The 25,907-nt window shown below is 46.0% G+C and overlaps 1 protein-coding gene across 1 annotated transcript in view; it reads right to left on the reverse strand.

Moving 5' to 3' along the window:
* UBE2D4 (ubiquitin conjugating enzyme E2 D4) overlaps nt 1-24,099 on the reverse strand; it is a 32,892-nt gene extending 8,793 nt beyond the window's left edge. Inside the window, exons 1-5 of the mRNA XM_073622197.1 lie at nt 23,949-24,099; nt 14,815-14,878; nt 12,103-12,134; nt 965-1,042; nt 714-819 (exon numbers count right to left, since the gene is read on the reverse strand). Of these exons, the coding sequence (XP_073478298.1) occupies nt 714-819; nt 965-1,042; nt 12,103-12,134; nt 14,815-14,878; nt 23,949-23,972 (304 nt within the window). The 5' untranslated portion in view covers nt 23,973-24,099. The remainder of the gene's footprint in view (nt 1-713; nt 820-964; nt 1,043-12,102; nt 12,135-14,814; nt 14,879-23,948) is intronic.
* Nucleotides 24,100-25,907: the final 1,808 nt, after the last annotated feature.

Genomic DNA, 25,907 nt, shown 5'->3' on the forward strand with positions numbered 1-25,907 from the left:
CAGGGAGCCTTCCCTACCATCAGAGCACAATGATCACGCTAGCAGCTATAGTCGCCGGCAGTGATTGCATGCAGAAAATCTGCCAGGTTGGCTGTACTGAAGTCGACTGATGAATTGATTTCAGCACAACCAGCCTGCCCATACATGGATAGAATCTCGTCCGTTCGCTGCTGAACTGGCCAAGATTTGATCCATCCATGGTCAGCTTTAGAGATTTTAATCCAATATTAACAATGTGTACTAGTTACAGTATTTTGGTCCAGACAGGTACATGCCTTTGTCATATCTTTTACACCCAAGGAGCATTCAAGTGTATTTAAACCCATAAACAAAAAATGTAATGTATTGACGCTTACCAGTCCTTAGAGGTGGCTGCATTTGTTTTCTTGTTCCAGGCTTTACCCCCCCCCCCCCCCCCCTTTGGTCTCACCTGACAATCCTGTGAATAACACACTTTCTATCACTGTGTGTCTACGCTCACTTCAACATTGCATCTTTAAAGGAAGCCATGGTTGCCTCCCAGACTGCACCTCTCATCTTCTCCATTACATTGGGGGATGGGGAGACTAGTAGTTAACAGAATATAGCATGCTTTGACCTGTAATTGTTGAAAAAGCCTGAAGAAGTTAAAAACTAATGTAGCCACCACATCTAAAGAATGGTAAGCTCCATAAAATGACATTTTTATTCTCCTTTCACACATGCTTACTGACCCTTGGAAACCGTCAGGGCTGGGGACCACTGGCTTCGCAGGATGTCCAAACAAATGCTGCCATTACTGTTTATGTTGGGGTGATAGATTTTGGTTGTAAATGCCACCTGTAAAGAAAGATATAGTAAAAGTCAAAGTCTCTGCTACTGAGAAACCACTATGATCAGTCCAAAGTGTTACGTGAACCACAATTGCTGGGCAGCAGGTTCAGGCCATCTCTTCCCTAGACAGCAAGCCTAACCTTCTCCTTACCTTGGGGGGTTTGAAGGGATAATCTGTGGGAAAGTGAATGGTGAGGAAGAAAACTCCACCTTGGAAAGGGCTGTCATTCTGAAAAATGGAGAAGCATGTCAGCAAATGGGCGAGGAGAGCGCCACACGAAAAAAAAAAAAAAAAAAAAAAAGGCCACAGATAGGAAACAAGAGAAAAAGGGAAGAAGAAGAAATGGCTACAAGTCTGGCACATGACCTAACCATTTCCTACTCTGGCTACTGTAATAATACAAGTCAGTCACATCTCCAGTCATGACTGTATTATTCTGCAGTGGTTCTTAACCCGTGGGTTTTACTAGAGATCTTTTTCCACACAATTCCTGAGAAGTATACAGGTATGGGATCCTCTATCAATTAACAGAAAGATAATCTGATCACTAAGTCCTACAGTCACAATGTGGGCCCTGCTGAACAGATTTAATTCTAAAAACTGGAATGACAAGAGTCAGGCCTCGGTCACATTGAATGCAGCTTTGAATCTTCATCTGAAGTCTTACATTTTCAAAGCCACATTTCAGTGCGACTTTGAAGACATTTGTGTGGCTTCACATGTCTATACAAAAATTGCACCCGAAATTGCCAAAAGTGGTGCAGGAACCAATCAAATCGATGCGGCACCACAAAGTTGGCGTTGCACAGATGTGAACAGTGCCATTGCTGGCAATAGGGTGTGAACCATCATGTGATTTGACCTGTCAAATCGCATGACAAGTCACTCCAATGTGAACCAGGGCTCAACCAACTTAATTTAGGTTTCAAGCGGTTGTATACCCTTTTTGTATTTTTACCTACAGGTAAGCCTATAATAAGGCTTACCTGTGAGTAAAATGAATATCTCCTAAACCTGAACGGTTTAGGAGATATTCAGTTTGCATGCAGCCGCTGACGTCAGCAGCGCATACGCTGTGAAGGTCCGGCTGATGTTGCCGGAAAGAAGTCTTCCGGAGTGATGACATTGCGGCTCCGGCCACTCACAGCGCCAGAGCCGCGAACCCGGAAGACACGCCGAGGGGAAAGGTCAGCTCCCTCTTGCTAAGACTTTATAGTGGATTTCCGTTCTCCTACTATCTAGTGACGTGTAGTGAGCTAAACTCAAAATTTTTTCTACCATATTCCTATTGCACTGTGTCCCCAGTTCCTGCTCCCACCTTTTAACATACGGAGGCCCTACCCCCTCCTGCTCTGCTTCCAAAATTCTATATATTTGGGCAATAACACCCCCTGTGTGTTCTTTCGTGCAGAGTTGCTCCAATGGCCTGAGCTCCTCCATACCTCTAAGAGGCTTCGGTAGGTTTCCGATGAAATGGGAAAGCTGGAGATACCTCCATCTGTCAATCACCCAGAGTTCTGACTCTCTGCTCAATTCCGTGAAAGTGCGTATTTTACCCTTATCAGTGAAATCTTTCAATTGAACGGAATCCTCCTTTAGCCAGTTCCCCCCCACCTCCCTCCTCCCTGGTTCAAAAAATAAATTATTTTTCATGTGTATCAACGGTGAATTATATGTCCATTTGTGCTGTGTATGTATTTTGTCCCAATATTTAAAAGTGTTTTGCGTTAGTATAGATGTGTTAGTGCTGAGTGCTCTAAACTTTGGAGGATTCCATAGTGACTGTGCTAGGTTATTATTACTTAAAGAGAACTCGATATCCACCCACCGTTTATCCGTCCCTTTCTTACTCCATTCCGTGATCCGTGAGAGCACTACTGCAATATAGTACCTGTTTATATCGGGAACTGCTATTCCCCCTTTTTTTTTCCCTCTACTCAGTGTTGAGAAAGCAATACGTGGTTTTTTGTCACCCCAGACAGCTTCGCTGATTAATTTCCTTAAAACCTTCAGATAGTATCTTGGCATAGGGATCGGCAGCAGTTGAAATTTGTACAAGATTTTCGGAGTGATCATCATTTTGACCATATTTGCTCGTCCGAACCATGAGAGAGGCCTAGACCGCAGTCTTCTAACCTCTTGCCTAATATCGTCTAGCAGTGGTATAAAATTTTTTTGGAATAACCCTTTAATGGTATTGACCAGCATAACTCCCAGGTACCCAATCTCTCTCTTCCAGGGAAAGGGAAATACTGTAGCTAGGTGGACTTCTTCCTGCTTGGGTAGACTGATGTTTAAAATTTCGGACTTGGCGGGGTTTATTTTGAAATTGGAGACTTCTCCATATGTTCTGAGGATACGGAGCACGTTAGGAAGTGTTATCCTAGGATTTGAGACATAAAATAGGACGTCGTCGGCGAACGCCGACAACTTGTGCTCCTCCGTTCCCACCCTTACTCCGCTGCAGTCCGTACTGTTCCGAATGGAGGCCAGGAGCGGTTCCAGGGACAGGACGAACAGGAGGGGGGAGAGCGGGCAGCCCTGCCTAGTACCATTTACCATCTCAAAAGGTTTGGAAATGGCACCGTTCACCCTTACTACTGCTGTTGGACTTCTATATAGGACCCTGATCCAGGAAATAAACCTGGGCCCGAACCCCATGGCTTCTAGGGTGTTCATCAAGAACCCCCAGTCTACCCTGTCGAATGCCTTTTCGGCGTCTATCGACAGGAATAGAGCTGGGGGTCCCCTAAGTCTACAGAATTCCGAGAGCAGGACTGCCCGAACCCCGTTGTCCCTGCACTGTCTTCCCGGGATGAAACCGGACTGGTCCGGGTGCACCAGCTCCGCCATGTAACTCTTTAGCCTATTAGCCATGACCTTGGCGTATAGTTTGACATCCGCGTTTAACAGGGAGATGGGCCGGTAGCTGGAACACAGCCCGGCATCCTTCCCTTCTTTCAGTATCAGAGTTATCGTAGCAGACAGTGCCTCGCCTTCCATCTCATACTTAGTGCCCAATTCGTTCCAGTATTGGCACAGCCTAGGGGCTAGTATATGTTTCATTTTCTCTAGGTAGATGGTAGGGAAACCATCGGGGCCTGGGCTCTTACCCTTCGGGGAATCTCTTAGGGCTGATATGATTTCCTCTTCTTTGATAGGTTTGTCCAGGAGATCCCTGTCCTCTATAGGCAACACCTTTAAACCTGCTTCTTTTAGGAAAGCCTTACTCCTAGCTGCCCGGGCCCTGACTTCCTCCTTCCCTCGCCCTAGTGAGTAGAGGTCAGCGTAAAATTTTCTAAACTCCTCTGCCATACCTCTGCTGGTCGCTATCTCTTTCCCTCCTGAGCTTTTTATTTTATCTATAAAATTCCGCCTCCTTTTTTTTCTTATTAATCTGGCTAAGTGTTTATTTAATTTGTTTGCCCAGAGGTATTTATCCCTTGCTATTAAATTGAAGGTTCTACTGGCATCCTGCTCCATCCTGTCCCTCAGCTCCTCTCTCCTGGCGACCAATAAACGGTAACAGTCCTGGTCCTGCCCCTTTTTATGTGCTTGTTCCAGATTGAATATTGCCTCGACCAATTTTTCCATTTCTTCCTTCCTTTTTTTTTTCCGACCTGCACCTATGGCTATAAGAGTCCCTCGGATGTAGGCCTTGTGTGCCTCCCATAAAATGGGAGGAGATACTTCTCCGGTATCATTTGTCTTAAAGAAAAAATCCACCTCATTCTGGATCTGCTCTATCACTGCGGGGTCCCTGAACAAGTCCTCATTCAGCTTCCACGAGAAAGGATTTGCCACCACTTCTGGTAGTTTTAGCCTCATCGTAACTGGGGAGTGGTCTGAGAGGGACATTATCTCAATTTTGGTTTCCACGACCCTCTCCAATAAATTGTGGTCTACAAAAATGTAGTCTAGTCTGGAGTACGTCCCGTGCACAGGGGAGAAGAAGGTGTAATCCCTTTCTTTGGCGTGCTGCACTCTCCACACATCCATTAACTGGTTGTGGAATAGTTTTCGTCTTATTGCCCTTAGTGACACCTTCCTTATCTCCTGAGCACGGGACGTACTATCCAGGGCAGGGTCTAGACAAAAATTTAAATCTCCTGCTAAGACCATTTCCCCTTCCCCAAATGTCAGCAACTTCTCCAGTACTTGTCCCAGAAAGTTGGTTGGACTTTTATTAGGGCAGTAGACATTGGCCAACGTAAACGGTCTAGGTCCAATTGAACCCTTTAGGAAAATATAACGACCATCGGGGTCTATCTGTCTATCCCTCACCGAAAAATTAGACGCCTTGGAGAGCCCTATAGCGACTCCCCTAGACCCCTTGGTAGGGGAATCCCCGTATACCCATTGAGGGATCCTAGAGGAGAACAGCCTGACCCCTGTCTCATGGGTCAGGTGGGTCTCCTGCAGGAAGACTATGTCCCCGCGCATGAGACTCAGCTCCCCCATTATTTTGTGTCTTTTCCTTGGTGAGTTTAACCCTTTTACATTGTAGGATATAAATTTAATCTCGGACATAGTCAATAGAGCAACCGTTAACCTCTGTCCTCTGCTCCTCTCGCACCCGTCTTGCTGACTCCTCCACCCACTTCTGATCCCACCCTCTACCTAAACCCCTCCCCCCCCCGACACCACCGCCCTCCCCCACCCCCCAATTTCCTCCTCCCCCCTCCCCCCCCCTCGGTCCCGCCCGCCTCTCCTTCCCTCCCGTCCCCCCCCACCACCCCATGGCGCTCATTTCGCCGAAAGCCCGCCCGTATGGAAATTTTTCCCATTCCACACTGCATGACTTCTCCTCCAGGGGTTGGCTCCAGACACCGGCCTCCGTCACCCCCCCCTCCGAGAGGGAAAGGGCGAGGGAGGTAGGAGCACCAAGCGCCCCCCCCCCACAGATGTATCCCAGCTCCCACCGCCCCCCCTCCCGCCAGGACCATGCGTATGTTCTTCTATCCTCTTTAGCCTCCCATCCCCTCTCTCTCTCGCTTCTCCTCCTACGTTCTGTCTATTCACGGCTGTCCGGCAGCTTGCCCGTCCCAAGACTCCCTCCACCTCTCGGTGTCGGCCACTGTCCCAAAGTACGTTAGTCTCGTGACCCTGAGAAATAAACATCCCTTTAATAGTGGCGAGGAGAGGCGGAGAAGGAGGAAGGAGAGAGGGGGGGGGGGCGGGAACAGTGACACAAAAAAAAAAAAAAAAAAAAAAAAAAGAAGGGGTCCCCTCCCCGCTCCCCCCCCGCCCGCCTCCCCCCCTCCTCCCACGCCTCCACCCCATTGCCTCTTCTATCTCTGTAACAGGTCAGGGATGGGAATGCCCAGACTGCCACAGAAGTCCTGCATTTCTTCCATGAATCTCATTCTGTATGATCTTCCGTCCTTGGTTACGATCAGGGATGTTGGGAACCCCCAGCTGTATTTTAGGTTTGCCTTCCTAAGTTGGTCGAGTATTGGTCTCATCCGTCTTCTCCTCTCCAGTGTACCTGCTGAGAGGTCCGTAAAGATCTGCAGCTCTCTGTTTTCGAAATTTATTGGGGGGGCCCCCTTTAATTTTTTCCAGATTATTTCTTTGTCCTCGTATTGATGAAATTTTACAATGACGTCCCTGGGGGAATCTTGCTTTATATGGGGGGGCTTCCTTACTCTGTGGACCCTATCGATTCTTAATATTTCGTCTTCTCGCCTGCCCAGCAAAGGATTGAATATCTTCCTCATCTTCTCTTCCAAGTTTTCGTTGCGTTGTTCCGGGATGGATCTAATACGGAGATTTTGTCGTCGGCTCTGGTTCTCCTGTTCTTCCAGTCTGTACGTCAGCAGGCGATTTTCGTTTTGTACAATCCTAATTTGTTCTTTTAAATCTGAAATGTCCTTGGCTTGGAGCACTGAGGCCTCTTCGGCTTCCTCCAGCCTGCGGAGGAGGTGGCCCATATCGGAGCGGACATTTGAGATTTCTGCTTTAATCACACTTTCTAGTTTATTTTCCAGTTTTGTGAACATTTCACTCATGTCTAATTTACTCGGGGCTAGGGCCATCATTCGCTGCTCTTCGGTCATGTAGCTTGCGGGTACCCCCTCCGGGGCCGACTCTTCATGGGTCTTGTCCCCCTGTCCCCCCTTTTGTTTCTGTTGCTCCTTCTTCTTTGTACCCGTATGTTTCGCCTCCATTCCTGGGCTCTTTAAACTAGCTTCTTTTAAATATTTTTGTATGGAGCTAGTATTTAAGCTTTCTCTTGAACTATGGGGTTCTGTTGTTCTGGATGAACGGCCTCGCATTCTTCCGGTCTCGATCCTGATTTGCCTCTGCTGGTGATTGAGTTCTAACAGATGTCACCGTCGTCCCGCTTGTCGCTTCACTCTTTTGGGATCTCCCTCCCTCTGTGGGCCATATGGAGGAGGATCCGCCGTACCGCTGGGATCTATAAACTGTATTAAGTATCTACAGTGTCTGTGCCGTTTCTTTCTCCTTCCGGGCCACACAATACCTTTACCCCTATCGAGGAGAGGAAATGAGAAAACCAAGAGGGGGACCGGTGGGGGGGAAGAGTTGGACACTCTCAAGGCGTCTCAGCACCTCAGCTCAAATGTCCTCTCTAATTTATATGGCTGGGGGGTGGGATCAGGGGCTCCCAGTAATCTAGTCCTTTTAAATTTGGGCTGATAGTAAAGGAAACAGACGCCCCAGTTAATCCAGTTATACTGGTCTCCCAGACTCACTTCAGGTTTTCTCAATTAGACCCGTACAGTTCATACAGTTCATACCCGCTTGTGTCCACTGTCATTCAGTTATGTCAGGGAAGCTTCTCCTACCTTGCTTCTTCTTGAGCAGCCTAGCGACACCCTGAGTTCTTGGATCTGTAGATCTTGCTCTCAGATGCCCACGAGTTTAGTGGTCAGCTGCAACTCCGTCCTGTAACCCTCCTGTGGGAGGCTCATGGTTCGCTGGGGCTATCAGCTGCTCGTCACGTAGAGCTGGGGAAGGGGGATGGCATACCCGTCAGCCCTGCTTGTTTCCCGTGGCGGATATGTACTACCGCCGTTGCTTCGGTAATCCTGGCTGGGGGGGGGGAGCGGTATGAGAGCGGTGTGAGAGGGGAGCCGGGCGCTCAGTCGAATGCCGGCACCTCGCCGTCTCTCATCCCGCACGGCATCTCAGAGCTCCTGGACGCCTCGTCTCCTTCCTCCCGTAGGGCCGGTGCTGGGCCCCTCCCCTGTGCCGACGTCAGACGCACATCACGTGCCGACGTCCGCCCCACCGACAGTGATCTTCCAGATGCCAGCTTCAGGTCAGCTCCCTCTAAACGTTTGTTTAGTGTGCTGCTCAGGCTTGATCATCAATATGGGGAATAGTGTGAGTGATGCTACAACCACTGCAGGAATGTCAGCAAGGGATGCAGCTCGTCCCAGCTCCTGTAGTCACCGGACGAGAGGAAAGATCCCTGGTGCCGCACATCCACGGAGTCCTATGATAGTATGAGAAAGACAACCTCAGCCAGGGCTCCCACCAGGCCACGCTCCCACTCCACTCCACTCCACTCCACTCCACTCCCACCCCGAGCTTAGTCCAGGGGCCAGCAGGATTTTTTTTCAGGAGCTCCATAGACAAAGTACTGGAGAAACCTCAGAAGTTAGGTGACATCTGGAAGGAGCATTGACCACCTGGCTCCAGAGATTTGTCCAGCCCTGGGCATACCCATTATGCAGATCAGCGAGCCAGGTTCATCAACAATGATGTGTTCATGGAAACGTCTTTTCCTTTTCAAATTTGGAACTCAAAGAAGCAAACAAACAAACAAGCTGAAAATAAGATCCCATACCTGTATTTTAAGATTTGAAAAAAAGGTCAGATTTGGAAAATGACGACATTTAAAGAAAACAGAATCAAGCCAAAATCCAAGCCCATCATACAGCCCTGAGGTGGACAAGGTTAAGAACCTCTGCTCTAGAGTGCAATTAGTCTGTACTAAAACCAAATCATCTTCCAGGTCCCATGCCGTACCTACTTCCTAGGCCAGAGAGCTCTCAATTTCACTCTATGGCATCACTGCTGTACACAATATATAGATCGTGCAGCAGCAGCTCATTGTGCATTATGCATACACAGCTGGCATATACAAAAGGCTTTTTTCCTTACACATTATAAATATTTGGCAATCCACTGACATACCAGCGAGAGCCAGCACATGCACCCCGTTACTGCCTGCACTTCGGATCTAGTCACAGCCTAATAAAGAACCCCATCACCACTGAGCATCGCTTAGCCTTTGACACTGAATATTAACTAGAATCAGCCACCAGTAGCTTTAAATGTCCCTCATGCAGGGGCACATCACCCGTGTTTATTGCATGTTGTCTGTACGGCTCTCTACCTGCTTTTCCAGAATTAAAATATTGGCTTGGTGTTTATGTAATAGGAGTCTGCCTTATAACAAAATTGCCAGCAATGGAATCTTGTGATGGAAGCTACCATGACTTGAGGGCCCCATGCTAAATTCAGGGCAGCCATTAAAATCACAGTAAAGCCAAAAGCATTGTGAAACTGGTGCTCAGAAGCTTCAGAGACAGGCACGTCATTTTGGGAACAATCCCATTTAAAGGAGAAGCATAGCCAAAGCTCATTTGGCTGTACCTCTCCTATGGATCACAGGAATGCAATTGGTTTTGTACTCCCGTGACCCGTTTTTAGCAGAGAGTGGGCTGAAGTTCGCTCTCTGCTGACGTCACAGAAGTCAGTCCAGGCACCGCGTCATCCCGACAATAGAAGTCGGGATCCGCCAGGTGCCTGGACTGACACCCGGCTCAAACTCTCAGCCGGCCGTTCCCACCCCCTCCACAGTGAAGGTGGAGGATCAGAACAGAGCGCTGTCACAGTCTTTAGCTCTCTGCTCATGGAGCTGTCAGAACCAAGCGATTGTCGGTTCTCAGTGCAGAGATGCCGGGGGACCGATGCTGCATCCACCCAGGTATAAAACTGCAAAAATCTCGGCATACAAAACCCAATTCCAACTCTTAGGCCCCTTCCACAGGGGGTGGGCTCCGCTTGCTCAGCAAGAGATCTGTCCATTGATCCCTGATGAACAAGCTGATGGCTGGTCCGTGTCCACTCTGCTTATGCAGAGCAGACACAGACCGATCTCCCCTATAGGCGGTCGGATGGAAACAGACCGCATGTCTGCCTAGATCCGCTCAACGGATGAGGAACGGCCCTCCATCTGTCTGTTCTTAGCAGATTGCATGTCGACAGGTGTACACACCCACCGCTCCTCAGAGGAGAATGAAGGGTTCAATCTAGTCTGCCTGAAAAACTGACAGGTGGACCCGATCGGTCTGCTTCTGTGAAAGGGACCTTACAGTCTACATTGACAGCTATATGTAGCCATTTGTATTCTGAGAAACATTCCTCCCTCACTTCCCCAAAGCAATGGATGCCACTGCTCAGCTACTGGAACTGGTGCTAGTCCTTGGATGGAGACATCATTGAAGCCGGACCTCCAGATCTGTCCAGAATTCTCCGTAGGCTGATCGAGTGACTTAAACTATAAGTTATAATTTTCAGTTGAAAAAAAATAGACTGCCACTGCTCAAAAAAAACACTCCATGTACATTTACTCCTTTTCCCTCTCACCCCCTGTGTATGATCTATACCGGTGTTTCTCAACTCCAGTCCTCAAGGCGCCCTAACAGGTCATGTTTTTGGGATTTCCCTTAGATGAAACGAATGTGGTAATTACTAAGGCAGTAATACTGATGAAATCACCTGTGCAAAATAATAGAGAGCCTGAAAACGTGACCTGTTGGGGCGCCTTGAGGACTGGAGTTGAAAAACACTGATCTATACATTATACCAATATGCTGTATCTAGTGCACTACTAGATCTTGTTCACACAAGGTGTACTACAGCGTATGCTCATGCTTACCTGCACAAGAATGTACAGGTGTCCCGTGCATCCACGTGCAGGCAGTCCCATTGAAGTCAATTGGGACACAACAGCTGCACAGACACAGCTACTGCTCCCAATCTTACATTGAAGCGGGTGCATGACCCAGACACAAGCAGTGCGAGTTTGGGGACACCAGAACGGATGATGAATTGGGAGCAGCAGCTGTGTCCGTGCAGCCACAACTGACATTAATGGCACAGAACATGCATTCCCATTCAGGTTAACATGGTCTCGCATGGGCATACGCTGAAATACACCCCATGTGAATGAGGACTTAACAAGTTTTAATCGCCTCAAAACCAGCAGGTTTTTTAGTTTCCAAAAGTATTGTAGCAAAATATTATAGCTGTCCTGAAAGACGATTGGGGGGGGGGGGGGGGGAGATCACATTAGGGGGTCTACTTACCAAAAAAAGGCAATTTATATTTGCAGTGATGATTTAGAACAAAGTAGGGCACACCAAGTGTAATTTTTAAACATTTTGGCTTTTTCACCTTTGCATAAATCTATATTTGTGGAGGTTAATACTGCCTGAAATTTTTTTATAAAAATCATTTCCGCACAGTGTTGCATAAAGGAGCAATGGTCAAACTATCAGAGCAATGAAAAGTGACCTGGTAATAATCAAGTATTACAGGCTGGTTCTCAAGTGGTTAAAAGACCAGGAGGACAGCTCAGAAACTAGCACTTTCAGAAGGGGGCCAGCAACAACATCCTCAGTATTTCTTCCAGTGCTACAGGTTTCTTTGCAGAGAAAACCCTTAGCTTTGTACTCTAGTGGTCAGTACACTCCCTTAGTTTAGAGAGCAGGCGGTGGAGGGGTCTCGCCAATGAGAGAGAAGGGCATTCCCACTTCCTCGCTCAAATTAGAACACTATTCGACCTCACCAGATATTTGCCTCCTCCACACTTGTCACGGGACTGTGAGTGTTATCTATTTGTGTCTAGTCCCGTACCCTAATGAGTTTCCAAACAAAATCTATCTCCCCACTACGGTTGCCACCCGATCCCTTTAAAACTGATTAAGGTGGTAATTAAACTCACTTGGTGCCTTATCTGCATTAAATTAGCCTCAGAATCTGTGTAATTCAAAGGTGTTCGGGTTTAAAGGGGTGACGTGGCAACTCTACTCCCCACACAGCCTGCCCATCTAGACAAGGGTTAACCGGGGTCCATACGTTTCTGGGAGACTAGAACATAATGCCTGACACTGCTCACTGGATTGCACTAAACTTCATCTGCCAGGGTTTCCAGAAGTGCTGAACACCCCGTTAAAGGATGTGACAAATATGAATCCACACACAAACAGAGGAGTGGTGCACACAGTGCAGTACAAGATACTTACGGGGCCCATGATAGTCGCCTGCCAGTGAAACACTGAAATACAGAGAGACACAACTTGGGGGATATTTCATGGACGAGAGGATGCCCTACTGCTAGTGAGAATATATATATTTATATTAGCGAGTGATGTGTCCTTACTGGTTCGTATTATTGTAAACTATGTGTTAACAGGAAAACATATTTCAAAAACAGACACTTGCACCATTTACAATTGCTGAACAAGGTTTTCAATCTCCATTTAAAATGTATATTTCGTTGTACAGGGATGGACAAAATAAAGGAAACACTTCAATGAAAAAGGAGTTAAACCCAACAGTAATTGATCACCATCACAGCTGCAAAGGTTAGTTATACAAGGTTGACTGCCAGTTAGCAGTATATGTCAGCTATAAAAAGGTGTGAAAATTAGCACTTCAAATTTGAGTTATCAGAGTCACATGACATCAGCAACAACTTCAAAGATGCCAGATAGCCGATTCCCATGTGGATCTGTCACAGACTATTCAGTGAGTTAAAAGGAACAGTAGAGAAATATAACATATACAACAAAAATGGCATTTTTCTGAGATACTCCCAAAGAGTTAATGACTCTGGGGATGCCGCAACTTTCCTCATTAGAAAACCAAGTGCATCAGCTGAAAGAAAAAAAAAAATCCATCTATCCTGTAATGCCAAAAGTATTGGGACGCCTGCCTTTACACGCACATGAGCTTTAATGGCATCCCAGTCTTAATCCATGGGGTTCAATAACAAGTTGGCCCACCCTTTGCAGCTATAACAGCTTCAACTCTTCTGGAAAGGCTGTCCACAAGGTTTAGGCATGTGTCTATGGGAATGTTTGTCCATTCTTCCAGAAGAGTGAGATCAGGCACTGATGTTGGAAGAGAAGGCCTGGCTTGCAGTCTCCGCTCCAATTCATCCCAAAGGTGTTCTATCGGGTTGAGGTCTAGGACTCTGTGTAGGCCAGTCAAGTTCCTCCACCCCAAACTCGCTCATCCATGTCTTTATGGACCTTGTTTGTACATTGGTCCATATCATTTGGTAGAGGTGATTATGGTGTGGGTTGTTTTTCAGGAGTTGGGCCTGGCCACCAAAGATCCAGGTGTCAGCACACCAAGACATTTTGGACAATTTCATGCACCCAACTTTGTGGGAACAGTTTGGGGATGGCCCCTTCCTGTTCCAACATGACTGCACATCAGTGCACATTGCAAGGTCCATAAAGACATGGATGAGAGAGTTTGGGGTGGAGGGGACTTGACTGGCCTGCACAGAGTCTTGACCTCAACCCAATAGAACACCTTTGGGATGAATTAGAGCGGAGACTGTGAGCCTTCTTGTCCACATCAGTGCCTGACCTCACAAAACACACTTCTGGAAGAATGGTCAAACATTCCCATAGACACACTCCTAAACCTTGTGGACAGCCTTCCCAGAAGAGTTGAAGCTGTTATAGCTGCAAAGGATGGGCCAACTCAATATTGAATCCTATGAATTAGACTGGGATGCCATTAAAGTTCATGCGTGTGTAAAGGCAGGAGACCTAATACTTTTGGTAATACAGTAATTACACACACACACATATATATTTTATATATTTTTTTAATCAAAACTTATTTATCCATTGCTCATATGGTACATACAATCATATCCGTAGATGAAATTGAACATTACAGGCATAGACCATACCATAACAGGAGTCCATATTATTTGAGCAATAACAGGATACAATGCGTATATAAAATTTCTCTACCCCCCTAACACTAACCAGCACTTATGACCCATAATAATATATCTGAATTAGTCACTTCTTCAAACGGATCCTCCTGGGTCCAGCGCATAACTGTAAACATAACCGAATCAGTGTTTCCCATCCCCCCTCCCCCCATATTATTTATATTTACTATAGACAGATTTTTTTTTTCAGCTGATGCACTTAGTGGTTTAATGAGGAAAGTTGCAACATCAGCATCCCCAGAGTGATTAACTCTTTTTGGTATATCTCAGCAAAATGCCATTTTTGTTGCAGAGGATGCCTGAAATCTGACTTGTATCTTAGTGCAGACTTCCATACAATGTGTACAGAAGGCCTCCAGTTTGTCACATTGCATACAATTTTACAAAAAATTTCAGAGCTGCACACTGAAAAGGAAAAATTATTTTTAATAAACGATCAATTAAAGTATGACTTGTGTAGCAGTTGTATACGCTATTTTTTTTACCATTTGCTTTTTATTTTTTCCAACGAAAGTGGAGTTACCCTTTAATAAGGAATGCTGGAGACAAGCTAAGCAGATTTCCACCTCCTTTATCTCTCAGACAACTGGAGACTCTTCTTTTGAAGAATAGAGCGGAATCCCACAACACACCGTTCACTACTTGTCTGACAGCATTCCAAGAAGGTATGAAGCAGCTCTGAGGACAAATCAAAGCAAAATTCTTTACTAGAACATTCATTTTAATAGATTGTTAGAAGATTCCATTATTCTGTCCACCTCCTATAACTGTAAAATCTATCATTTGTATTGCAGAGACAATGAGGAGTGATATGTGTATGAGAACTGCATGGACTAGTCTCAGGTACACAAGTGGCAATAGTATAATAGTGACGATTTAAACATATTAAATATTACTCAAGTCTGGTGTGTTTATTTGTAAAAAGAACAAATTTGCCTACTAATGTACAATGTAATGTACAGGATGCAATACATACAGTCCTCTCCCACAGGACCAGCGGAACACTGTGCTGGGGGGTCCCTCTGCAAATCCATAAGTTCCTGCAGATGAAAGAAGACAATCTGACTTTAGAAAAAAAAAACATATTGCAGAATAAACATCCAATAAAACATTGTTTTTGTATATTATCTGATCATTTTATTTTTAATGCCATGACATGCATTAGAGGCTTTAAAGAGCAAATATCGCTAGGACTGCCACAAACATCTACACACCAAAAATCTGCCAAGGTGTAGAAACCCAGGGCTGACCAGAACGAGATGACCATGGTCTGCATGGTCTTAACTCCCCTAAAGTTCACCTTTAACCACTTGAAGACCAGGCCTTTTCTGGCACTTTTTGTTTACAAGTTTCAGGTAGGGTTCACACAGTGCAGACGCGGCTAACAGGGGTCCGGTGCGTCCCTGTTCTCAGTTTCGGCGACGAATCAGGTCCGAATCTTTGCCTGAATTCGGACCTGAAACGGCGCCAAAGACGCACAGGACCTCTGTGCAATCCGCTCCGCAGCCGCCACGGAGATGTGTAAGCCGCCTCCAATGAGAGCCGGGCATACTCTCCTGTAATGCGAATTGGATGCAGGGAAACCCACATACAATTCGCACTAGTGTGAGCCCAGACTAAATCAGTATTTTTTGCTAGAAAATGACTTATAACCCTCAAACAATATAAAGTTTTCTTTTAGCAGAGACCCTAGGCAATAAAATGGAGATTGCTTCAATTTTTATGTCATATGGTATTTACGCAGCGGTTTCTCAAAACACAATTTTTTGGGGAAAAATACATTTTAATGAATGAAAGAAAAAATTAAATATAAAACAATACATACCCAAATTTTTTTTGTTTATGAAAGATGTTACACTGAGTAAAGGGATACACAACATGTCATGCTTTAAAACTGCGCACGCTCGTGGAATTGCAAGTACTTTACGCTAGAATTATTGCTCTCGCTCTAACGTTCACGCCGATACCTCACATTTTTGGTGTGAATAGATACTTAGGCGTTCGTGAGCACAAAGGGATGTGGGCACGTTAAATATTTTTTTTTCTTATTTTATTTTTTACTTTTACACTGTCCCTTTTTTTTTTTTTTTATCACTTTTATTCCCATTACAAGGAATGTTAACATCCCTTGTATTAGAAATAAGGATGACAGGTTTATGAAGAGATTTGGGGTAAAAAAAAAAAAAAAAAATACAAAAATTGTTTACTTCTACCCTGGACCGGAAGAGACGTCATAACGTCGCTCCGGTCCACCAAGGCCATAAAGGCGACCATAGCGTACCTACTCTTATTGCCTGCGTGACCAGCCGGTACAGTACCGTCTGATCGTTTCTCGGGTGAGACAGCGGAAACCGTAAGCCCGAGAGACAACGCCGAGCAGTGGGAGGGGGGACGCCCCTTCCCGCCGATTCTAAAAGCCTTCCAGTGGCTCATGAGCTGCTCGGAATGCTTTCAAGAGAAAGGCAGATGCCAGCTGAAAAAAAATATTTTGGGTGTGTGTGTGTGTGTGTGTGTGTGTGTGTGTGTGTGTATCTGCAAGTGGTTAAAAAATTAACTAGTAAATGCGCATATTTTTTACAGGAGCCTGCAAAGCTTTCCACCCACACTCAGTGGATCACAGGTGCAATGCCAAGCTCCTGCAGACTCTCCCCCACATCTGTACTGATGAGCTTTCATTTAGAGAGCTGGAGGATCGTCAATGGACTACAGGTGCAGTGATCACTGCACTTGTTTTCCATTGAAAACTACAAGTCTGTCAGCCATTTTGGCAGATGGCCCTTGTAGTTCATTCATTCACAGATCTCTGGGAATGAATGATGAGGCTTTGTGGGTGAAACCCCGCACAGCCATGCCAATCTCAAAAGTGACAGCTGCTGCAGGGTGGAAGAACCCCAGCTTGCTGTCGGGGGATTAAAGCAGATTGGGGGGATGGGGGAGGGTGGGTGGGCTCCATGACACAAAAGATTTAGGTAGCCTTTTAAAAAAATAAATAAATAATAAATAGATGTCTCACTCAATAAATTTCACTTATTATTCACTAAGGGGACCAAGTGCATAAAAGACCTGCTACTGTTCAAATCCACCCCTTAGACCCCTCTCACACTGGGGTGCTTTGCAGGCGCTACAGAGCTAAAAATAGCACCTGCAAAGAGCCCTGAAAGAGCCGCTCCTCACACTCCAATGTGAAAGCCCTCGGGCTTTCACACTGGATCAGTGCGCTGGCAGGACGGTAAAAAAAAATCCTGCTAGCAGCATCTTTGGAGCGGTGCACTGCTCCTGCCCATTGAAATGAATGGGGCAGCGCGGCTATACTGCCGGCAAAGCACCGCTGCAGCAGCGTTTTGCAATGGTTTTAACCCTTTCTCGGCCGCTAGCAAAACCCCCCCTGCTAGCAGCCGAATACCGTCCCTAAAACTAGCGCTGTTTAACCGCCGGTGCCCGCACCGCCCCAGTGTGAAAGGAGCCCAAGTTGCTAAGTGGCATAATCAGTCCCGTCCCCCCCTGCTGTCTGATTGCCATGCTAGAACAGAGACATCTGTGAGCGACAGCTCTGGTCTCTGGCAGTAGGAGACATTCTAGAGAGCAGCCTTGCCATTCTCAAAGATCACACAGCCTGAAGAGATGTAGGTCTATCAGCAGCTGCTTGCAAGAAGCATACAAAGCACCGGCCAATGGATCACACAGCCCCGTAGGGCCAATTGATCTTTCACTTATGTAAGAACAGGCCCATGCCAGAGCATTTACTGCACCAGTCTGATTGTCCATTCATATAAGTGAAAGATTACACAGCACTACTGCATTGCGAGATTCATCAAGTGAGTCTTTGGATGTTTAGAAGCAGCCACAGATAGACCACACAGCCCCAGAGCTCTTTCACTTTTATAAATGAACGTTCAGCAATGCTTGTTCATTCATATTAGTAAAAGATCACTAACAGCTACAGCTCTCCTAAATCAATCTTCGGCTGCTCGTGTACATACAGAGCACTGCCAGATTACACAGAGCTATTACTATTTATGAAAGAATGGACAAGGCTAATTGTTCATTCAAAATAGTGAAAGATCACACAGCTTAGAGAAGGGGTGGGGGCTCTGTTCTAGCTGTAACCCCCCCACCCCCTTGCAAGACCCATAATTTGGGCTTCAGAATGGGGTGGAGCTACAGCCAGTAAGCAAGTATAAAGAGGTATGTTTAGGAAACAATGGGGCCACTAACTGTAATAGGAACAAATGTTATATGCATTTTAAGCCTAGTACACACGGGCCAAATGTCGGGAGACATCGGCCAGTTATAAAAAAAAAAAAAAAGCGCCAATAATCGCGTGTATGTCTGGTTGGCCGACAGAAGCCAGCCAAACCAGCAGCCGACCAACCCCCGATCAGAGCTCTCAGCCAATGGCAGAGAGCGCTGATCGGAAGTGTTCTGGCAGGGGGCAGTCCCCCTGTCAGAACACAATAGCTCAGAGGTGGAGATTGCTGTACTTACTTCAGATAGTGAGTACAGCGGCTCTGACCTGAGCTGTCAGGTTTTTTTTTTTTTTTTCAATCGTGTACCAGGCTCAAGTCTCCTGGGGAATTAAAAATAAACACTTACACAATAGGGCCACAACTGTTATACCACCTAGAAAAAGTATAGAAACAGCAAAAAATATATAACTTACAAACTCAAATCTTCACTGTCCAATTCTTTTTTAACTATAAAATGGTACATGACTATTGTACAATGGCCAAGCCTTCCATATCTGCACAGTGCTAACTATCATCTGTGCTTTCACGTTTTAATTAGCGATGCACCGAAATTTCGGACAAAAATGGTGTTACTGGCAATTGGCCGATAAAAAAAAAAGGTGCAGATAATGGCACCGAAAATGCAACACGATTTTACAGCGAATTCACTGCGATTTTGCCATTATTTTACCACGTTTTGGGGCTGATTTTATTGCTTATGGTGGTTTTCATAGGTCACGTGGCTCAAAAACCGCATCAAAAACATAAAACGGGTGCGTTAATGATGCATTCTTGCTGCATTTTCAATACATCTGAACTGAGAGGCGCGTTTTTTTAAACTGACCAAAATACACCAAGCTGGATGCCCAACGGACCAATGTGCAGACATACATAGAATTTAAAGTGGTACATTTTTCTTGAGCTTTTCCAATAATGGCCAACAATAAATTAATTTAAAGTGATATTAAAGCGGAGTTCCACTGGTTTTTGAGTTTATTAAAAGTCAGCAGCTACAAAAAGTATAGCTGCTGACTTTTAATAAACAGCCACTCACCTGTCCCACGGTCCAGCGATGCGGCTGCCTGAAGCCTCCGTTCTCTCCCCCTCCTCTTCGTGGCACCGACATTGTGAGTCTAGGCACCCGGCTGTGACGGTTTATGGCTTCACAGCCGGACGCGCACTGCGCTGCCCTTCGTCAATGGCCAAGCAATGCTCTGGGACCTGTCACATGTCCCAGAACATTGCCGGGAGGGAGGGGCCGCCTAGGAATCGCCTAGGCGGTCAGAAGGAGCAAGTGGGACAGGAAGTCCCACTCCAAAACAGGTACCCAGCCCCCCCCCCCCCTCCCAAAAAAAATGACATTCCAATTGTGGCATGACAGGGGGCGAGGAGTACTTAAAGCGGTTGTTCCACTTTTGGGTGGAGCTCCGCTTTAATTAAAAAGTCGAATATAAGACAATTATATATAAAAATGACCATTTTAAAAAAAAATACATCTGTGGTTTTCAGCCAAGTGCTCCCTGCATTTTTGGTTTTGGCACACCTCTAGTTTTAATATCAAGTCCTTGTGTACAGAAAGAAATCATCAATAGTAATGTGTTTAAAAAGTGCTTCTAAACCAACACTTAGGACTCATGCGCACGGGGGCATCTGAAAAAGCCCCTCTGAAAGCGAGAACTACCGGCAGGAAAAAGCAATATAAAAATTTGCTATAAGCCACGTATAAAACATACAATTGAGCATAAATGCATTCTACTGGCCAGAATATTAATTTATTCTGCCTAATTGAATGCATGTACGTGCATAGCGTAGAAGCACATTTAGATGCGTTCGTGCTCCTTTCGAGAACGTGCCTTTGGTGGGGTTTTTTTCTGTCTGTAAACACTCTCCTAATATTCTTGTAAATGTATGGACATATAGGCTTACATAGTGGTGCTCTTAGACTGGAAAAATAAAAAATTGCCTTGCAGAAGTGTTTTTTTTTAAGCTCTGTATGCATGAGGCCTTAGACCAAATAGGTTATTGAACATGATTACATTGAATGAAACAAGCATTTAATTCAATGGAATCATACAAGCAAACACAGGCACTTCCCTTCCCAGACAACAATGAGTCATTCCAGCAGAAGTGTTGTCACCCTTGTACACTCCCAATGAGCAGTCCCACCAACAACGTGCTTGAACATTCTGCTGGGGTCACCAATTTAAAATGAATATTTTAGTCACTCCTGGAGTGCACACGTGTCTGCAGGAAGATCTTACAAATAGTCTACAGGATGTGCACAGCAAAGGGATAGAAAGCATGAACAATGTCTAAGGACTAACAAATACTGTATTTAAGCATATAAGCTCCGTTTTGTGTTGAAAATAACTTAAATCTAAAACTCCGGTGGGTGTAACAAGATGTCCGCTTGCCCCCTTCTCACTCTATCATTACTGTGCAGGAGTGTGGGGTGTAGCAAGATGGCGGCGACGAAACGTCACTTCCTGAAGAGACAGCGGCCGCCAAGTGTACCAAGATGGCCACCGCTCCGGAGCTAGGCCAAAGCTGGTGGGTGTGTGCATACGGATTTTTTTTTTTTTTTGGGTGGGGGGGGGGGGAGAGATAAGGATTTCATTTTACTTCAGTTTAACATTCCAAGAAACCCATTGCTTGCCAGATCTAATCATTGGTGGTGAGTCACACAATTTAAAAAAAAAAAAAAAAAAGAAAAAAGAGCAAGCGATTGCATGTATACACAATTGTGAATTGATTTTTACAAAAATATGCAAAAGGTCAAAGCGAATGTATCCCATTCCTGCTCTAAGACATTTTGTATTGCTGTGCTGCTGTTTACAAGTTCAGATTTTACTGCCACTGAACAGTATTTTCTACATTTTTTTAACAGGATACCCATCAACTGTGATCTTAATATGAACATAGAAAGATAAAAAAGTAGTAAGCATTGTTTCAATGGCAAAGCTTGTGCACGGTCTAAGCTTTCCTGAGATAAGTGTTACTATTTTTACTGTCTTTGTGCTCTGCAAAGCCAAAAAAAAAAAAAAAAAAAAAGAAAAAGGAAATTACTTGATTATGCTACCAATTAGGATTAACCACTTCTGCCTTTTTGACATCAATAAGCTAAAATTAAAAAAAAAAAAAAAAAAAAAACTGCGGCAAATTCTTGTTTACTTCTACTGCCTCTCATGTGTTCAGTTGGTTGTGTGACTGGATTCCAACCATTTCTGTAGCAATAAGGGATCGCTGACACCAATGTGCACTGATCTCAAATAAAGCCTGAAAATAAGCCTGAAATCTTGTTAGAATCTCTGACAATAGACCCTCATCCACAAACTGGCTCAGACAGGTGCAAAAATCCCTGTAGGTGGTGTGCAATCTCAGTGCAGATCTTCCACTGTCTATGGATCTAATGAGCAAAACCCCCATGTTCCATGGTTTTGGTGAGAGGCTCATGGTTCTAGTGAGCAGGTCTGTGGGTTTAGCGAGCATTCTCCTATGCCCCATGGTTCTAGTAAGTGGGTCAACAGGTTCTAATAAACGAAACTCCTATTAGTAGGTGGATCTCCCATGCTTCTAGAGAGCGGCACATGGTATTAATGAGCAAGTTTCCCATGCTCCACGGTACTAGGGAACAGGTCCATATGTCTGATGTGCAGATCTTTCATATTCCATGGTTCTAGTAAGTGGGTCCCAGAGGAGTACCTGCATGGGATCTCTCAGGGGAAGAGGCCGGTAAATGTGTCATTTATCAGCCCCTTCCTCATCTGAATGAATAGAGTTAGTGATCCATACCAATCACTGACTCTGTCCATTCATAACTGAAACATAGTAAACCGTGTTTACTATGCTTCAGTTTCTGAATGAATGGGAAGCTCTGTAAAGAGCTATTCCTGTCCATTTGTTCTGGGCAGATGAGGATGCAGAGATGAAGATTGAGGGCTGTGTCCTCAATGTCTCAAAGGTGGAACATCAGAGGTCTGTTTGGATCCCTGATATCTCACCAAAGACCCCCAACAGGAACCTAAAAAAAATTGTAAAAAAAAAAAAAAATTAATAAAAAAATAGTGTTAAAAAAAACAAAAACAAAAAATTACTGACACCAGTGATAGAATTACCAGGGTCACAAAGGTTGCACTTGCCACTGGGCTCGGAGGCCCTTCATGTTTTTTTTGCACTGGGCCCCTAAAGGTTCTATTTACGCCACTGGAAGGTCCATGGTTCTGTGGTGCAGACCTCGCATACTCCATGGTTCTAGTGAGTGGCCCATGGTTCTGAGGTGCAGACCTCACATACTCCATGGTTCTAGTGAGTGGCCCATGGTCCTGAGGTGCAGACCTCGCATACTCCATGGTTCTAGTGAGTGGCCCATGGTTCTGAGGTGCAGACCTCACATACTCCATGGTTCTAGTGAGTGGCCCATGGTTCTGAGGTGCAGACCTCACATACTCCATGGTTCTAGTGAGTGGCCCATGGTCCTGAGGTGCAGACGTCGCATACTCCATGGTTCTAGTGAGTGGCCCATGGTCCTGAGATGCAGACCTCACATACTCCATGGTTCTAGTGAGTGGCCCATGGTCCTGAGGTGCAGACGTCGCATACTCCATGGTTCTAGTGAGTGGCCCATGGTCCTGAGGTGCAGACCTCGCATACTCCATGGTTCTAGTGAGGGGCCCATGGTTCTGAGGTGCAGACCTCACATACTCCATGGTTCTGAGGTGCAGACCTCACATACTCCATGGTTCTAGTGAGTGGCCCATGGTTCTGAGGTGCAGACCTTGCATACTCCATGGTTCTAGTGAGGGGCCCATGGTTCTGAGGTGCAGACCTCACATACTCCATGGTTCTAGTGAGGGGCCCATGCTTCTAAAGTACAGACCTTGCATACTCCATGCCCCCCCACCATCTCTCTAGATAATGGGTCTATGGTTCTAGGAAGCAGATCTCCCATGGCCCGTGGTTCAAGAGAGCGTTCTGCTCATGTGTAGACAACCTGTACTAGTCACTTAAATTAACCAGCTATCCATCTACCACAATGTGTGCCCACATACAGAACAATGACTGCCTAGTTTTATAGAACACCATCTCAGCGCCAACATTATACAGGATTTCACACTTTAACCCCTCCCCCACTATATTGTGAGGTTTGCCCAGAGAAGCTCCCCTGAGGATCCCCCCCATTCGTATACCATATTTATTGCCCCTGGTACAATGTTGCACTGGAAGCTCTGGTCTCCCAGGCTGGCCTTGCCTGCAATGTATAGAAGTGTTATGTAGGAAGGGCCCTGGTGACAATGCTGGTCTATGGTCATCCTCCATTGGAAGAGGTATGGATATGTCCTGAGCAGTGCTCCCCGGGCTCCCTCACCCCCTCTTCCCATGTAAGGTCTGTCCCCAGCAGCTGGCCTAACGATCACTATTTGGCAAACGGTTCCAGGGAGAAAGGGGGGGGGGGGGAGGAGGTGTGGGAGCAGCTGTCACCGCCGGCGCACGCGCACTACAAAAGCGCCTCAGTCACTCTCCCGGCGCATGCGCCCTCACCGTTCCTGGGCCCGTTCTGCACCAGTGCGCATGCGCGGCTCTCGTTCTCTGGGGGGGCGAGGCCTCGGTGACAGCCGGAGCGCACGCGCAGACCTATCGTCTCTTGGATCAGTATCTGGCAAGCGGCTCCGCGCCGTCCTTGGCTCCACCGGGAGCGCCCGTGTGATTCGGCCCCTCACACTCCTCCTGCCCCCACCCTCCCGGCACCCTGCCAGCGCTTCGTCGTTCCTGGTCACCCTCCGCCCAATGACGGCGCTCCCCTAGGCGGAAGAAGAGGCCCGGGAATTCCTCCGTGCGGGGTGAGGACCCGGGCCCGCTACGGTCGGGCGGCTCTTGCTCGTCTCACCTTCTGAATCCTTTTCAGCGCCATGTTGTCCCAGAGCCAGCGGAGCGAGCTGTGCTGGGGGCAGCAGGAGCCCGACACTGACACGTAGCCCCGCCCTCAGCGAGCACTGCGCACGTCTACGCGGTGGCTTCTGGGAGGTGTAGTCCTTGTCGACTCTTGGGGCATGGTGGAGCGGTGCATGCTGGGAGATGTGGGCTTCTCGCAGCTGTTACGCATGCGCGGGAGTACCTCCTCACGCTGGAGAGTGCGCCCAGTGTGTGAGGTCACGTGGTGATGATCCGGGGGAATGAAGAGAGTTCTTCGCACTCTACATGAGGTGTGAAAGACTCGGACATCTGTGTACCTGCCTGGGCTCCAGAGGACCATTCCTTCCTTCACAGACAACTATACACTTTCCTACACCCCGCAGGCTGGAAACCAACACCCTCCAATGTTTATCAACGCTGCTTCCCCCCTCTACACTTCACAATATACAGTGTCATCCATTATAGTGAAAAAACAAATACACAAAATCAGTGAAAAAAATTATTTAAAACATTGAAAAAAATATACAAAATCAGTGGAAAAATATAACATCGGTGAAAAAAAGTTTTAAAAAAGTCAGTTAAAAAAATATGAAACCATTTAAAAATAGTGGAAACCTTATATGAAATCAGTGGGAAAAATTGAAATACAAAGTCAGTAAAAATATACAAGATCAGTGAGAAAATGTTCAAAATCAGTGAAATAAAAAAAAAAATCTGTAAAAAAAATATGAAACCATTGAAAAAAGTGGAAACTTTATATGAAATCAGTGAAAAAAAAATCAGTGAAAAATGATGAAATCAGTGAAAAAAAGACAGTAAAAATATACAAATTCAGTGAAAAATTATGAAATTAGTGAAAAAGACAGTAAAAATATACAAAATCAGCGGGGAAACTCTGAAGATCAGTGAAAACATATTCAAAATCAGTGAAATAAAAAAATCTGTGAAAAATATGTTAACATCCATGAAAAAAGTTTAAAATTGGGTCTCCCTGGAGAAATACATGGCAGGTAGAAATCTATCCTATGCCCTGTGGGGCTGTTTTGGGAACACGGGGTTGTCGGCTACGACCACCCCATTGACGACCCATGCTCTTGCAGTCTGGTATCGCATTAATTGGGTACTGGACTTGACACCCTCTGTGTCCTCATTGGCTGGGAGGGTTCCTGCGATTTCCTCCTGGAGAACAAATGACCTTCTTTGAGTCTTGGGTAAAGGATGGTAATGCCAGTTGTGTTAGGCTCTTGAGGAACGGTAAGCTGCTGACTTTTGAAACCCTGAAAGCCCGACATGGAGGTTCCCATATGGATTTCTGGAGGTATAGGCAACTCCACCACTTTTTTGAGGTTAATGGCCGCTTCATAAGGGGTATTTCCTCTCTCGCGCCATTTGCGCGCCTCATTATAGCAGAACAACAGGTGCTGCATATGGTCTCCGAAGTTTAATAACTGCTAGGTTCTGCCACGTCTGAAGCTAAGCCCACATATATACGGTTCTGGGAAAAGGGACTTTGGGCTTGAATTTTCCTCAGCTCAGCTAATCCACCTATATCAGCTTACTCACTCAAGTTCTATTGATTCCAAAACACAGGAAACAAACTATAAGATTTTGTCATGCTGGTACAGAGTGCCAGCTGATCTGGCACAAATTTACCCCTCTACCTCTGAGCAATGCTTCAGGGGCTGTGGTCATCGCGGTACGCTTTTACATCTGTGGTGGGAATGCCCTGTAATAGGGCCCTTTTGGGCAGACATCAAGTCCCAGATAGAGGACATCCTTTGCCTAGATGTCCCTCTCTTCCCGATTCACTTCCTCTTGCACATTCCTCCCATGCCAGTTAGCCAGTATAAGAAAAGCGCACTGCCTCAATACTGAACGCAGCAAAGCGTTTGCTCCCAATTTACTGGAAGCGAGCACAAGTTCTTTACAGAAG

This window comes from Aquarana catesbeiana, linkage group LG03 (genome assembly GCF_042186555.1).
Source record: "Aquarana catesbeiana isolate 2022-GZ linkage group LG03, ASM4218655v1, whole genome shotgun sequence".
NCBI lineage: Eukaryota > Metazoa > Chordata > Amphibia > Anura > Ranidae > Aquarana > Aquarana catesbeiana.